This window comes from Vitis vinifera, chromosome 7 (assembly GCF_030704535.1).
Source record: "Vitis vinifera cultivar Pinot Noir 40024 chromosome 7, ASM3070453v1".
Taxonomy (NCBI): Eukaryota; Viridiplantae; Streptophyta; class Magnoliopsida; order Vitales; family Vitaceae; genus Vitis; species Vitis vinifera.
Genome location: NC_081811.1, coordinates 4,434,907 through 4,450,376, shown reverse-complemented (window position 1 = coordinate 4,450,376; position 15,470 = coordinate 4,434,907). Strand labels below are relative to the sequence as shown.

Genomic DNA, 15,470 nt, shown 5'->3' with positions numbered 1-15,470 from the left:
TTCTTTTAAAACATATTTATAAATAATAAATATGTTGAGGGACATTTATGTCAAAAACATTTTACTTTTCAAGACAAAATTGAGATTAGATTTACAAATATGAGATATTATTATCGCTTTTAATCAATTATTTCAAACTAAAAACTAAAATCTTGAATAATAAGATGATGTTTGTCAAATGTTTTTAAAAATAGAAAAAAAAAATCATTTTTAAAAATGATATAAAGGTTTGAGCCCATATAAGAATGGGCCGACAAATTTGGGCCCAACTCAAATAGTATAGTGGGCTTACCTTGCTCAATGAGTTCTCAAGCCATCAGCCCGCATACCATAATTCCTCGGGCTATGCAATTCCTTTTTCATTTTTCATTTTTATTTTTATTTTTATTTTTGCTTTATATTCCCCTAAACTTTTACCATGTGTGATGTGACCAATGAGTTGTAAGGGTGAAAATAACAGGCAAAATGTTCTAGAGTCTCATAAACCTTTTTCTCACAAGGTATTTAAAACCCACTTTTAAGTCATTTAGGGTATTTTATTTAGTTGATAATTTTGTTTATTTTTTAATTAGATGTAACTTATTTTTTTATATTTATTTATTTCAAGATAATTTTAGACTTCATCAAATTAGAGAATAACTAATACAAGAAATTAGGAAAAAAATGTTTTCTATTTCCTAATTTGATTTTGCATTGTATTTTTAATTTTAAAATTTGTTTTTGATAAGTTTTAAATTTATATTTATATCTAAATTTGTGTTTGATTCTAAAAAAAAAAATGGATTACTGACTGGTATCTTTGGATTGAGCTAATTGACCCTATTGAGTTAATTAATCAATTAAATCATTTTTTTAGGATAGATTTAATTATTGAAGTCCTTAGTGAGTTCAAGTCATTTAAGTCAAGCGGAAAACACTATAAATACCCTCTTAAGGGTTAAGATTTCTAACTTTTCAATCTTCTCCTACCATTCAGATAAAAATGAGAAAGCTTTAGCTGGAAACCTCTAAAACAACCCATCGTTTAAGTGCCAAAGATCTAGGTAGAGTTATTGGGTGGAAGATTGTGGGTCTATGAGCCTTCCGATGACTTCGATTTGTATCTACATCAAAAAGGAATTGATTTGAGAACATTTAAATCCGAAGTAATGTTTTTTAAGACACTTTTTTTAGATTTGCATATTTAAAAATTGTATCTTTGCTTTCGTTGCATAGGATCCAAAGGCCTAGGAAGAATATCATAAGCCTAACTTGATCCTTGGATAGGAACAAAGTGATTCAGAATTCCCTACAAATAGCCCATTGGAAAGGAAATTTATTATTAATAATAAAAGTACTTTGATCCAAATTTTTTTTAGTATGTAGATAACTAATTGAAATCTCATTATTTTGAGGTATTTGTATCTTTTCATGGGTTGATTACATAATATGTGCTTCTTCAAGGACCATTTGATTATTAACTAAGGCAATTTACTAGAAACTACAGTACACTACCTCTTATTTGGAATGATGATTTATCTTGACCGTCAAAATGAAGTTCCCATGGTGAGTGCATTAGTGTATATGGTTACATATGTACATGACTTATGGTAATCATGACATAATACTATCATATTGTCATAATTCATTAAGTTGCTATGTTACATAGACTTTTAATCTTGAAAAGATATTGAACCTATGCTAAAATCAATAGGAGGCTTTGACTTGTGGCAAGACTTTAATGTGGTTATATATCCTTATATAAAAGTCTTCAGAGGATTTAAATTGCCTGAAAATCAAATATTTCAAATCCTTGTAACATATACTCAATCAAGTTACAACAACCCTTCTATGGATTGAAACAACTCGAACGTATGTGGTACAATTACCTAGGTGAATACTTACCAAAAAGGATTATGTTAATAATTCTGTATGTTTATATGTTTTCATTAAGAAATCAAAAATCAAATTTGTAATTATTACCATGTATATTGATGACTTAAATCTTGTTAGTACTTTTGAAGAGCTTATAAGAACAAAAAATTATTGAAGAAAATTTTTGGGCTGAAAGATCTTGGGAAAACAAAGTTATGTCTTAGTTTACAAATCAAACACGTTCCAAATGGAATGTTAATCCATAAGTTAACATATACTAAGAAAGTCTTGAAACGTTTCCATAGAGATAAATCACATCCATTAAGTTCTCTAATGGTAATTTGATTACATGAAGTGAAAAATAACTCATTCCATTTTAAAGAAGATAATGAAAAACTATTTGGTCTAGAAGTATTATATCTCAGTGTTAATAGTGCACTGGTGTATCTTGCATATTGTATACAACCAAATATTGCATTTTTTGTTAGCGTGCTTACAATATATAGTTTTGCACCAATTTGAGGACACTGTAATGAAGCCAAACATAAACTGCAATATCTTCGTGGAAAAATTGACATAGGTTTATTTTACAAGAAATGATTAGAATCTCAATAACTTCGATATGCAAATGTTGACTATCTTTCAGATCCCCATAAAGCTCAATTTGAAATAAGGTATGTATTTACCTATGATAGTATGACAATATCGTGGTAATTAGTTATATAAACAAGGGTGGACAACTCTTCAAATCATTTAGAGTTTCTTACAATTCATTAAGCAAGTTGTGAATGTTTATGGTCAAGGTCAATGATCCAACATTTTTGGAATCATGTGGACTACCCTCTATCAAATATTAAACTACCAAGTTGTATAGAGATAATGTTACTTATATTGCACAAATTAAAGAACTTATAAAAATGTGACAAAACTAAATATATTTCCTCTTAATTCTTCTATATTCTTGATCTCCAACAGAAATATGAAATTGATGTTTAATAGGTTCAATCATATGATAATCTAATAAATATATTTTACAAAAGTGTTACCTTCAACTACATTGAAAAAGTTAATATACAACATTAGAATGCGAAGATTGAGGGATCTATTAGTCAAAATGTTGAAGAAACAATAATCATGTTTATATGAAGAAGAAAATATTGATATGTATATATTACACTTTTTTTTCTTCTGTTTAGGTTTTGTTTGACTAGGATTTACTAACAAAGTTTTTTACGAGGTAATCATAATGATGAAATTATTTGAAGAATATTATACTTTTTCTTTTACTAGATTTCTCTTAGTTTTTCTTAGTAAGGTACTAATGATGTTCTTATTGTTATCAAGGGGGGAGTGTTATAAAATATGAGAATTTGTTGAATTATGGGAACTTGTGAAAGATATTGCTATAAATCTCCTTATGACTCTTTTTATAAGGAAGAAACCTACTAATAAAAAATGAAAGTAATAGTAATAATAATAATAAAAAAAAACCCATATAAGATATTGATCCAAGAAGACGTGGAGTCCCAAAACAAAACATAAATGTCTAAGACAAATTTAATTAACAATAAAAAAAATCCCCTAAATAAAGTTTTAGAGTTTTTTTAAAATAAAAATAAAGTCATAAAGCTCATCCAACAATAAATTTTAATCTTCTATTAGTTTAAATTCATTATGTTCACAATATAAATGACAATAAATAAAAGAATAAATAAATAATCTTAACTAGAGTAGTATGATTGAAAAAACAATTCAAATCATGGCTTGAGTAGTTGAATAAGGTTGAACCTAACAAGTAATAAACTCTTTTTCTTTTTCTTTTTGCTAAAGTTTTTAATTATTATGAACATCATTAATATTCATATATTCATATCTTCTGATTATAAATAATAATAATAATTACATAGTTTCTAGTTTTGTATAAACGTAATATTTTTCATAAAACTTTTGACTACGTGACTGTAATAATTTTCCTATTGTATTTAACCATATGACTTTTAACATTTATTTTACACTAGGTTGTGAATAATTAAAATTTAAATAATCCAATAATGTAGAACAATGAATAATTATAAAGATTACATAAAAGAAACTATATTATGATATACCTTCTCGCAATATTTGATGTAGATGTTTTGAAAAAAACTGAATGATGTTTCAAAATATTGGTTAGAGTCTCGTAATGCTAACAAAGAAACTTAATGAATATTTTATTTGCAGCTCATCCCTTTTATAGAGTGTAAGAAAAATATTTACATAAATATGAATAATTATTCATAAGTTTCAAGATATAAGAAATTGTCATATTTTATGATAAAAGTTAATAATTTCATTCACCTTTCCTGAGGTTTCAATTAAATACATATAGCTCTTATAAGTTTGAAATTTTATCAAATACTTCATTTTATCTTTTCATTTACCTCATTTTTCACTCAAAATAAGGGAGGTGTATGATGAAATTTCTAACCTATGGAAGCTAGATGTATTTAATCAAAATAGTAGAGGAGGTGAATGAAATTAACCCTTTACAACAATATCATTTATATTGACATTTTTTTTTTCATTATCTTGTTTTTTAATAATAACATTAAAAGTATTAGCCTAGCACAAATGGGTGTATAAAAGAGTTAGAAATTGAAAAAATAAATAAACAAATGTTTATTACACTTTACCCCTAACTTAGATTGTGTTTTGCACATTACCCCACGAGTTCAAAATCGAACAATGTATCCTTTATCCTTTTATAATTGCATGCAATGTGCATTTTTTGAGAGACGACGTTATGTTTTTTGACAAAAAGGCATGTGCTTTCCGCGTGATTGAGGGCAAAACAATCATTTTATTTCAAAACACCCAAATCCCTAACCTAACCTTCTTCTTCCTCCTTCAATCACCAATTGGAATTTTCCCAAAATTCCAATGAACAAGATTATACATCTTATGGTGATTAGAACCAAACTCAAAAAATTTTACCAAAAAAATAACAATATTATTAAAAAATCACTTCAACTAATTCAAATAGTCTCAGATTCAAAATTTATAAAAGAAAAAAAATCTATTGATTTTCTCACCAACCAAACAAAGTGCAAAAACCCACAAAAACAACAACAATCAAACAAACCTAACACAACATCCATATCACACACACATGTATACAACATGGAGTTAGGGTTAGGGTTGGGTTTCGTTTTTATGTTATGTTTTTGTTTTATTATTAGGCTTTCGTTTTAATATTTCAGAAAATTAAGGGAAATTTTGGGAGAAATTTGAGGAAAAAAATCAAGCTTTTTGAAAAAAAAAAAAAAAAGCACTGACCCATGCGAGTTTTTAATAGAAAGGGAAAAGAGAGAGGAAGAGTGAAAAGAGAAAAAGAAGAAAAATAAAGTTTAGAAAAATATTGCATCATCACGATTTTCTTGCAATTTTCACTCTTTAATATGCTTTGATTGCAATTTGGGTATTCATCTATGCTTCGACTACAATTTGGGAAGAAAGAAAAAAGGAAAATGAGGAAAAGGAAGACAAAGGAGGGCTCGGTTAGGGGATTTTAAAATGAAATGATATTTTTACCCTCACTTAAATAAGTCATGTGGAGAGTATATACGTCTTTCGTCCAATTAAGGTAATACCGTCATTTTAAAAATGTACATTATATACAATTATAAAACATAAAGGGTATATTACTCGATTTTAAACTCAATGGGTCAATGTGCAAAACATGTTATAGGTTAGAAAGGTAAAGTGTAATAAACTCATAAACAAATAAATTTCAAGAGTAGAATTTTTAAATCCAGAAACTTCAGGGGGCGATGCCAAATTTGGAAAACAACAAGGGTCACTATCAACTTTATAAGGTTCGCACGTGACAAGCCACAGCACACGGGAACGGAATGAGGAGGGCACTGCACTAACCTACGCGAGTGGTGCGCAGAGGGCTTAATCTGCGCATCAATTGCAGCACAATCGTGCGTTGAAGAGGAGGGAAAATAACTAAAAGGAAGGTGGTAGAGAGAGAAACTCTAGTGAGAGAAAGTAGAGAGAGAGAGAGAGATAGAGAAAGGAGAGGAGCGAGTTGGGTGAGTGAGTGGAATCGGTGGTGTGACCGAATCAACAAAAACACAGGAGACAAAGCCAACAAAAAACACAGGCCGTGTGGGGTGGTGTGGTGTGGTGTGGTATGTAGTATAAAGGAAAAAACATGGAGAAGATTATTAAGAAGAGTCTTCTTTACCACTCCTACTACTACCACGACTCCTCTTCTCCTGATCATACTATTTATGCGCACCAAACTACATCACCACCCACTCTAAGACTCTCCCCTTTCCCATTCAAATGCCATCTCAATTTTCTCCATCTTTTGCTCAACCACTCGCTCTTTCTCCCTCTATTCTCCATCTCTGGGTCTTTTATTCAGAAAAGGTAGGTACCCATTTTTGTCGTTTGCTTTATTAGAGAATTTTCTATCTGGAGGGTTTTGTATGTGGGTTTGTCTCTGTTTTTGTTCAATTGGAGGTTTTTCTATGTGAGTATGTCAGGTTTATTTGTTTTTGGTTATTTGTTTGTGGGGGTCTCGGATTTTCTGGGGAGGGGAGTGGCTTGATAGTTTGATGTGGGGGTTTCATCTAGGGTTTTGTTTGATTTCTTGTGTTTTTTGTTGTTTGGTTGGTTTGATTTGTGTACCATTGGGGATTGTTGATTTGGCGTTTGGGTTGATGTAGGTTTGCGTTTTCCTTTCTCAATTCTGTTTTTTCTGTTCTTAGTTTCTTCCGTCTTGATGGGAAATTTGGGAGAGGATCATTGATCATATCATTTCATTAAATTCTACTCTCTCTCTCGCTTTTTTTTTTTTTGGTCTCTATGATGTGGGAATTCACATTCTGTTTTCATCTGCAAATATCCATTTATATAATGTGTAAGATATCATTTATCTGTGATCTTGTTTTTCCTGCTGTGTACATTGGTATAATTCGATTATTTTGGGCTATTCTGCACTTCTTAATTACGGCCTATTTCTTTTGTTTTTGGCTACTGCTTTCTCTATTGCTGTTGGTTTTTCAATAGACTTTGTTGATTCATGTTTCTTTTTTTCCTTTTCTTCCCTAATATACTGACTTTTATGATCCATTCTATACTGTTAACTGCTTCTTGTGATTTTTTTTTTTTTTTTTAATATTCTTTTGAACATTCTGTTATGAATGTTTCTTTTATCTCTGTTTTTTGTTATTTTGATATAATGGTGTTTATAAATGGTTTAATCACTCTCAAGGATTTGTTTGATATTGGATCCTTATTGGTTTCTTATTTCTTGGCTATAGCAGTTCCAAAGTTGCTGCATTGCATGATTTTTATGAGTTTCTTTCATCTCATTATCTGAGAAGTAATCGCACTAAAGGACCTTGGTATGGAAGAGTTTGGTGGTACTCGGTTAGATGGTATCGGCAACACTGTGAGGAAGAAGAGAAGTCGAGCTTCCCGTCGACCAAGACCTGAGTCTCAGCCACATACTGAAAGTTGGGATCATTCATCAACACCACCTTCAGATGATGTGTGCAAGGTCTCAAGTGATGAAAATGCTGCTTGTGATGCTAGTTCTAGGAGGAAGGAGTTCAACCTTAATCAATGCGCTGCAAAGGCTGTTTCTGTTGGTAGAGCTGAATGTGAAAGCCCCAACAAAAGGATCAAGAAGGAAGATGGGGGTTGTAATGCAATGTTTGATTGTGAAGGTTTGGGAGATAGTAACGAGAGTGGTTTGAGAGATAATAATGAGCAAGGACGAGGTAGGGTGAATAATAAGAGGTGCAGTGAAGGGGTCCTTGCCCCGGCTAACTGGAAAAGCATAGGCAAGGTGAAGGAAAGTCCGGAGCCACAATCAAGAGCTACAGATCATCCAAGTCAAAGGAATGGTGAAAGTCAGAGTTCAAGGCAGTCAGGAGTGGATTTGGATGGATCAGGACATGAGAGCAAGGTTAAAAAGGTTAAACTCAAGGTTGGTGGTGTCACACGCACAATTCAGGCTCAGTCCTTATCTAATGGTGCAGCGTCAGGTGGATCTTCGAGAAAAAGTTCTCGATCCTTAGATGCCCCCCGACCACGCCAGAAACTGATTCTTCAGGTATATAGCCTTTCCTCCTGTCAATTCGAGTTGGTGAAGTTGGTGGCTACATGCTCTTGTTAAGAACAGTCTCTTTTCTTTAGATGCTGTATCAAGTCAAGCTTGAGTAGTTTTTTTTTTCTTGTAAGTGAGAAATCATGGTATAATCTTATAAAGTGTTTCATGATATACATGTAATTGGTTTAGAGCATTCAATATCAGGGTTTGTCAAGAGAAATTTAGCCTCAGTTTTATAAAATATAATGATGCTAATCACTTGGAAAGCATTCAATTGTCTAGAAATTGAATTGCCTCATTTGTTTTATATAGCTTATATACAAAATCATAATCATGAACAGGTCTTATGGTAGCGATCTTCTGAATGACGGTGAAAGCCTAAAATGACAACACTTTAAGAAATCCTAAAACTGATTTTATACATTTGTTAATATCTCCAATTACTTAATGCACTTCATTCTAGGAGTGCCATTCTAGGTGCAGGATTTCTAGCTTCAAATGCTATGCTGGTAATTGTGGGGCCATTCAATTTCCATGGATATCACGATTTTGAGAAATTGATTATTCTTGACCTCTTTTTTTTTTTGGCTTCATTGTAGAGATTTTCTGCCTGATCTAAGCCAGATTTTTATTTGTCCACACAGAATTCTGATGTCTTACTGTGCCCTGTATGGAAATAAAAAATAAAAAATTTCTATTAATGTATGTTATATCATTATATGAATTTTACAAAGTACCATGTGGCATTTTGGGAATCTTTCCATTTAAACATCTTTTTATTGCAGGACAATTCAGATGATAGCCATTCTCCTCCAGATAAGCGGAGTGGCTTGCAAGGAATCCCATGGAGAGATTTCTCAAGAGGTGGTTTTAGCCTTGGAAAGGAGGATTCTTCAATGGGGAAGATCTCAGGAAAGCAAGGAGACAAATCAGATCCAGTTCGTAAGAGCAAACGGGTCCCTAAGAGGCGTGTATTAGATGGGGCATTTGATGATGACGAAGATGATGAAATACGATACCTGGAGAAACTCAAGACTTCAAAGGTTACTGCAGGACATAAAGATGATGAGGAAGAATCAGGCAAGAAACCACGGAGGGTTTCTAAGATGAGGGCAATTGATGGTAAGAAAGATGAAAATTTGGGATCAAGCAAAGATGGTAAGAAGAAGTCAAGATCAGATAGAGTATCTGAGGATACAGATTATGAGGAAGAACAAGAAGACGAAGAAGTGATATCTGATAGTGAACTTGAAGAAAACAAGATGAAGAAACTGAGGAAGGAATCTGTTGATTCATTGTCGGAAAGTAAGAGGGAAATGACTCTCACAACACGTCAAAGGGCTCTTCAGTCCGGTAAAGATGCCTCTTCTGCCCCTGGTGCAAGCCTAATTGAGTTTCCAAATGGATTGCCTCCTGCTCCATCTAGAAGTGAGAATTTATTACCTTCTTACTTGAACTGTTTCTAAGAGTACTAATTTGGGATTTCAATGTAACTGCTTCACTTCTCTGATTGTTTGGTTGATCACAGAGCAAAAGGAGAAACTTTCTGAAGTAGAGCAGCAACTAAAGAAAGCTGAGGCTGCTCAGAGACGTAAAATGCAAGTTGAGAAGGCAGCTCGGGAATCTGAGGTTCCTCTATCTATGCTCTATATTATCTGTCTTTGTTATGGATCTTCAAGATTTTGAGAATGGAAAGTAAGTGTGTTTGGATTCAATTCTGTAGGCTGAGGCAATTAGAAAAATACTTGGTCAAGATTCAGGTAGGAAGAAGCGAGAAGATAAGATGAAGAAGCGCAGGGAAGAATTGGCACAGGTAATGGTTGCACAAATAACCTGATTTTTTAAAACTTGTCATGAAGCCATAGATTTCATTTTGTTTAATAATGTGTTTCATGCAGGAGAGGGCTGCTAATGCTCTAACACTCCCATCAAACACCATCAGATGTGTCATGGGTCCAACTGGCACTGTTCTTACATTCTCAAAGGATATGGGTCTTCCTAGTCTATTTGACCCCAAACCTTGCAAGTATTGATCCATTATTTTCTCCATCTCAAATTCGATGCATTTTTTTACTATGCCCGAATAAGCACACACACATAAACAGACGGATATCAATTCTAGTTTGCTGATAATTTGTGGATCGTTGTTATGAATTTTCAGTTATCCTCCTCCTCGGGAAAAATGTGCCGGCCCTTCATGTACTAACCCATACAAGTATCGGGACTCCAAGTCAAAACTTCCGCTTTGCAGTCTCCATTGCTACAAGGCAATCCATAAAAGGATGCAAGCTGAAACTACTTGCTGATGTTACAGTCTTTCCCTTGCCATTGTGCATGCAGGTAATCCAGAAAGTTTATATTAATATATCTTGTATTGAGAGATTGGTAAAGGATGATGTTTCTTTTTTCCTTTTGATCTCAATATGGAGAGATTTATAGAGTTTGGGATTATTAGTTCACTGTAAAACAGTTGGAAACGATAGTATAATTTTTTTTTTCTTTTTCTTGGAAGAAATTGAGCACTCCAATACCCTTTATTTTTGGGGTTTGGAAGTGGGAGGGCATAAATGTAGCTAAAAATTAGTTCAATAATGTTTAAGAAGTTAACAGACTGTTGATACTTTTATCAAGCTGAACACATTGAGGATCTTCATGTTATATGTTTCTTTAGCTTGTTTTTCTTGGAAGCCCCCAAGTGTCATGCATTAAAGCAATAAGTCTCTCTTGTTTGCAAATGAGGTAAATTATATTCTCTACCTATGAAAAAAAAAAATGAGACAACTCATATTCTCTCATGGAAATGTTGCAGTTGAAGTTGGCCTTGTATTTAGAACCCTCTTAGGTTTTTATATATGCTGGTTAAAAGGTACAAGAACGATCAACTAATATGATAAGCTAGGCAGTGGTGGCTTTTTTTAAAATGAATTAGGTGATTTATTTCTAGGATACTATGAGAATTTTAGATTTTTTCCCCCCTTTTCTTGTTCTCTGTTTTTCTAGTAGGTCACCTTTACAATACAATACTTGAATAAAAGGTAAATGCAGCTTTTTTTAGCATGTAAAATGAGTTCTGTTGAAATTACTAGCTTTCTTGGATAGAGGATTTCCTGTTTCTAGACAGTTTAGACTGGGAGGAAAAACAGTGGCTAGAGATTTTCCGTAGGAATTCCAACATAGGTCTTGCATCAAGCCTTTAGTTGTTGTTGATGGAGTGAGGAGGACATTTCCCATGCTGATATTAGTGCACGGAATGCTGTCACTGCAGGCTAGATGTATTGCCTGTGTAGCATAAGTTCCATTTATTTGATTGTACGTAATGTTGGTCAGAGAAACTGCATCTGTCTTGTTTCGACAAGTACCACCTTCACAGTAGAACTGATCAATCATGATTGGCACTTTCACGTTAGAGACTTCGATATCCAAAAATATCACAGACTTCACGGACCCAACTCCACCCTGAGTAGGGTGCAATAGAGGTTAAAACAGAACCTAGTCATGGATGACTAGAGTGGAGGTCTTAGGAGATTACCTGCCAGGTTTTGATCCTGATTCCATATAGCGTATCCACCATTATGGAATTCTGAACCACAATGTTTGATACGCAGGCCAAGGTGCCATCCTTACCTAGGCCCCCTATGCTGAATTGCAGAGAGTTTTGAGTTACAGTTAAAACAAGGGTCTAAAGTTCACGTTTTATAGTGAAAAGCAGAATCTGGGATTGTTAACATGCCTTATTCCATGCCCCGGTCCACATTTAATATTCTGAATGTTTACATCTGAACACCCAGTCTGAATTGAGATACAATCATCCCCTGCTCAAGTACAGAGACTTAACTTCTAGATGAAGAGTTATCTGGAATATACGGAAAAATAGAAGGTTTAGAATCTAGAGTAATACCACATGAAATTGTAGAATTCTCTACTTCCACCCGTTGTGAGTTCTGGAGATGGATCCCATCAGTGTTTGGGCTGTCACCTGGCGAGGAGATGCTGAGATTGGTTACCTTTACCCCAGCACAGTTGTCAAATTTTAGGTGGCATCTTGGGCTGTTTTGGATTTGGATGTCACGGATAGTTAAGTTTAAACTTGAGTAAAATCTCACGGCCTGAGATAAAAGCTTGATATTGTTAAAAGAATACTGTTTAAATGGTATGATCCAAATTCATCTGTCCCATGTGTTACATAAAACTAGGATAGCTAGTGGGAGAATCACTCACTGTTGGCTTCATTGTGTCATCGTATCTGGAGTTTCTGTTTGTTAGCTGTCAACACAACTCAATTCATATTAGAATATGGGTTTTCTAATTAAGTAATTCTAGTTCATGTAGTTATCTGCGACAAACCTGGTTTTGCAGAATCCTGGGTGTAATCCACCACCATGCTGAGCCTTGTCCGTTAATTGTTCCTCTTCCCTGGATTACGAAGTCATGTAGATTCTTGAAGTTGATCCACTGCAGTAGCTCTGGTTTCAGCCACATTCTTGGACCTCCAGGTGCGACAATCATCCCATCTATCTGATGTGGCATCAAAGACTTTGATCAGCTTTTAGAACTCGCACTATTAAGCTTTAACCAGCTAATTAGAGTTTTCTAGATGCGTAATTTTGGAACCTGAAGGACTAGTCCTGGTTCACAAGGTCCTTGCAGTGTAATTGGACTGATGAGGAGCCGAAATTTAGATGGGATCTTAATTGTTGCATTCTTGACTGCACATGCTGCAGACCACGTCACTTGAAATGCCTGATCATAGTCATAAATGTCCAAATCTAGTATTACACTATCAAAGAAAGATGCTATTGTATACCATCTGAAAGAAATACGATTCTGAAAACAAAATTTTAAACTCAGTTATATACAAAATATGGTAGGTAGCACTAATTTGGTTTTTGGTATTCAGAAACCTTGGAGTCATCGGAAACTCCATCACCCCTTGCTCCAAAGGATGGGACATCAAAGATAGGGCTATAAGGTTGGTAGGAATCATATACTGAGCTGGATGAAGAACCATGTCCTAGATTATGGCTGCCTCCTTTGATGGGGTTTTGATGTTTTGTTCCCCAACCATGTGCAGTTCTTGCATTCAGAGCACTTGATGAGAAGAGGAAAATCTGTATCGACAGGAGCCAATAATGAATGGGGTTCGGGACTCCATTATTGGACATTCTTTTGTGACAGAATTTAAGACCCAAGGGAAATGATTCATGAAAGGGATATATATATACACCTGTGAATGGTAATGAATATAAAAGGTTGGCTGTTCAATGACAAACTGCAAATAATTTGGATTGTTTTCTTCTTTTACTATTTTTTTGGTTGCTGAGAAGCACACACATTTCTCTGTATTTCTTTTGAAATGGAAAATGCCTTGTTAGTAGTGCATTTTGGTGGTCCTTCTCTTGAGGGATGGATGAGTGAAAGAACTTGTAGCTCTGAGGCTAACTGTCTGGACCAACTTTCCTACATCTATAGTTGGGGGACTAGGCCGCGCATGCTCAGAGCCTCCATATTTGACTGTTACTGCAACAATACCCTTATCTATTGTGTCCAAAATATTCCTGTGAACAACTATCCATTTTCTTTTGCAATTTAATGTACATGATGTTTTCCATACTCTAAAAATTTCTCCTGTAAAAACAATTGAGTGGATTGTCTGTTGGGTCATCTCATGCTACTTAGTTTGTTACACGTGCATCATGTGAAGATGCTCAATGGTCGTTTAAATCATGTTAAGATACTATGCATGGTTTGGATTTAACATTACTGCTCTTAATTTCATTATGCCAGTGGAAATAGACAGTGCTCTTCTGGTAATATATGCTGTAGATTTCTTTGAACATGATGCTCAGAATATTTGGTTCACTGAAAATGAAAGGTTTACAGAAGGATCTAATTCTTTCCAGTGGTGCCTTTCCTAGATGGGGACCTAAGAATAGTTGTCTACCTTAAGAAGGGTTACATGGCCTTTCATTACTTTAAGAGTGCACGCGTTATGTACCGAACACCCCCAAATTTTAGCATATACTTTTCTAATTGTCACTTCCTCATAAGCATGTGGATTAAACATCAGCTGAGTTGCCTATCTAGTGGGAAACTCAGGTCCCCAGCATCTACCTTATCTTTTTGGTCATATCTTGATGTCTGCTTCTGGATGTGGAAGGTGCTTTTGTACTTCTGAAGTTGGTCCAAGGTTGTCATTGTTTTCTGTTCACCCCTTAGAGGCTGTTACTGTCGCACTCAGAATAAGCTTACATCTCTAGTTCTCCATTTCCATGCTCTTGACTTTGACCTTTTGTTTAGTGAATATCACATATTGAGTTGTGTGTAGCCTAGTTATACTCTACACGCTTCCTTGTGATTGCGAATCGATCCCCACTTGCGGGTTTGGAGGCATGAGTCCTTGAGTCGCATTTTAAAGCGATATTTGTGTTGTGTGTAGCCTAGTTATATTCTATATGCTTCCTTGTGATTGCGAATTGAACCCGCCCTGTAAAATGGAGGAAATGAACCACTACAAATCATTGTGTATTTTGCCTTTTTTTTGTTCTTTATAGGGATTTTCTCCTATCACCTTATGATTGGCCTGTTATGATCTCCGCTTAACTTATCGGATCCTTCTTTTACCTTTGTTCACTTCCAATTCAGTATCTGTTATTCTTGCATTTCAGGTTTTGAAGCTGAGAACATGTCTCCGGGCCGGCGGGAGTTTATTATGAAGGCCATTTCAACGGCGGTGCGTATTTGCGCCACTGCAACCGTTGCTCGTGACTTAGGTGGCGGCTGCTAAAGAAGTTCCTCATTATGTTTTCAATCGAGATTATCATTTCATTTGTAATACATGTAGTACAAATATCTTAAATTTTGTTACAAGTTTCCCAACATATTACTAATTAAATTGGGTTTAATCCATGAAGAAGAAACCCTAATAATTCTTTGATCAGACTTCTAAGACAACTGTTGGAATGATCTGCTCTCTCTAAATTTCTCCTACATGGCATATCACAATTGTAATAGGTAATGTCAACTACAACATGAAATCTGCACAAAAATAAATATTGAATATAATGTGTGACAAAAATAATTAAACAAATACGTGGTTAATACCATCTGAAATAATATAAATATATAAAATGTTTTTATTTAGTTTACAAAATATATATATATTTTTTTATAAATTTTAAATATTATTAAATTATTCATAAAATTATAAATTACATAATGTTTTTTTGGATAATATTAAAAATGAAAGAGAATTCATATTTTTTTATAGCAAGTATTAGGATGTTATATATTTTTTTTGTTTAAAAAATATCAAATATTTAAATGTAATATATTTTTTTTTTTTTGTTTTTTTTCTACCAATCGAACATATCATGTCATTTTCCATTTATTAATACCTTTTAATTATTATTATTTTTTTAAATTATTTGCATGGGAATCAAATTCTATTCTTATTAGAATTTTATTTATAGTTATGGAACCAAATTTTGACTTTTTTTTTATATATAAT

General features: G+C 33.8%; 2 protein-coding genes across 12 annotated transcripts; one reads left to right on the top strand and one right to left on the bottom strand.

The window, feature by feature from the left end:
• Positions 1-5,746: 5,746 nt before the first annotated feature.
• On the top strand, positions 5,747-14,897 carry LOC100246939 (uncharacterized). Of its 10 annotated transcripts, XR_009466009.1 has the most exons (11): positions 5,753-6,273; positions 7,173-7,966; positions 8,749-9,391; positions 9,492-9,592; positions 9,687-9,776; positions 9,862-9,989; positions 10,125-10,303; positions 12,320-12,456; positions 12,861-12,932; positions 13,035-13,196; positions 14,629-14,897. XR_009466009.1 is itself a non-coding variant. In XM_010653947.3 (8 exons), exons 2-7 carry the CDS (start codon positions 7,256-7,258, stop codon positions 10,267-10,269), a joined length of 1,818 nt encoding a protein of 605 aa, XP_010652249.1. In that variant the 5' UTR covers positions 5,747-6,273; positions 7,173-7,255; the 3' UTR covers positions 10,270-10,303; positions 14,629-14,897. The 10 variants fall into 10 exon arrangements, 5 of the variants coding, with proteins under 5 accessions (XP_010652249.1, XP_019076840.1, XP_010652250.1 ...); XR_009466011.1 differs by lacking the exon at positions 14,629-14,897 and having other exon boundaries at positions 5,753-6,766; positions 7,170-7,966; positions 13,035-13,624; XR_786212.3 differs by lacking the exons at positions 12,861-12,932; positions 13,035-13,196.
• On the bottom strand, positions 10,767-13,125 carry LOC100252076 (polygalacturonase At1g48100). Of its 2 annotated transcripts, none has more exons than XM_002270785.5 (8): positions 12,865-13,125; positions 12,575-12,703; positions 12,308-12,478; positions 12,182-12,226; positions 11,862-12,069; positions 11,694-11,775; positions 11,493-11,601; positions 10,767-11,419 (listed from the first exon to the last, which is right to left on the bottom strand). In XM_002270785.5, the coding sequence occupies exons 1-8, from the start codon at positions 13,123-13,125 to the stop codon at positions 11,015-11,017; spliced, it is 1,410 nt and encodes a 469-aa protein (XP_002270821.2). In that variant the 3' UTR covers positions 10,767-11,014. The 2 variants fall into 2 exon arrangements, with proteins under 2 accessions (XP_002270821.2, XP_010652248.1); XM_010653946.3 differs by having other exon boundaries at positions 10,767-11,338.
• Positions 14,898-15,470: the final 573 nt, after the last annotated feature.

What these genes read in the sequence shown, in the direction of transcription:
- LOC100246939 (XM_010653947.3), top strand. Translation starts at nt 7,256, where the DNA reads ATGGAAGAGTTTGGTGGTACTCGGTTAGATGGTATCGGCAACACTGTG. An exon ending in GCCTCCTGCTCCATCTAGAA is followed by an intron (nt 9,392 to 9,491) that starts GTGAGAATTTAT and finishes GGTTGATCACAG; the next exon opens with AGCAAAAGGAGAAACTTTCT. An exon ending in TTTGACCCCAAACCTTGCAA is followed by an intron (nt 9,990 to 10,124) that starts GTATTGATCCAT and finishes ATGAATTTTCAG; the next exon opens with TTATCCTCCTCCTCGGGAAA.
- LOC100252076 (XM_002270785.5), bottom strand. Translation starts at nt 13,125, where the DNA reads ATGTCCAATAATGGAGTCCCGAACCCCATTCATTATTGGCTCCTGTCG. An exon ending in GAGTTTCCGATGACTCCAAG is followed by an intron (nt 12,704 to 12,864) that starts GTTTCTGAATAC and finishes GACTATGATCAG; the next exon opens with GCATTTCAAGTGACGTGGTC. An exon ending in CCAGGATTCTGCAAAACCAG is followed by an intron (nt 12,227 to 12,307) that starts GTTTGTCGCAGA and finishes TTGTGTTGACAG; the next exon opens with CTAACAAACAGAAACTCCAG.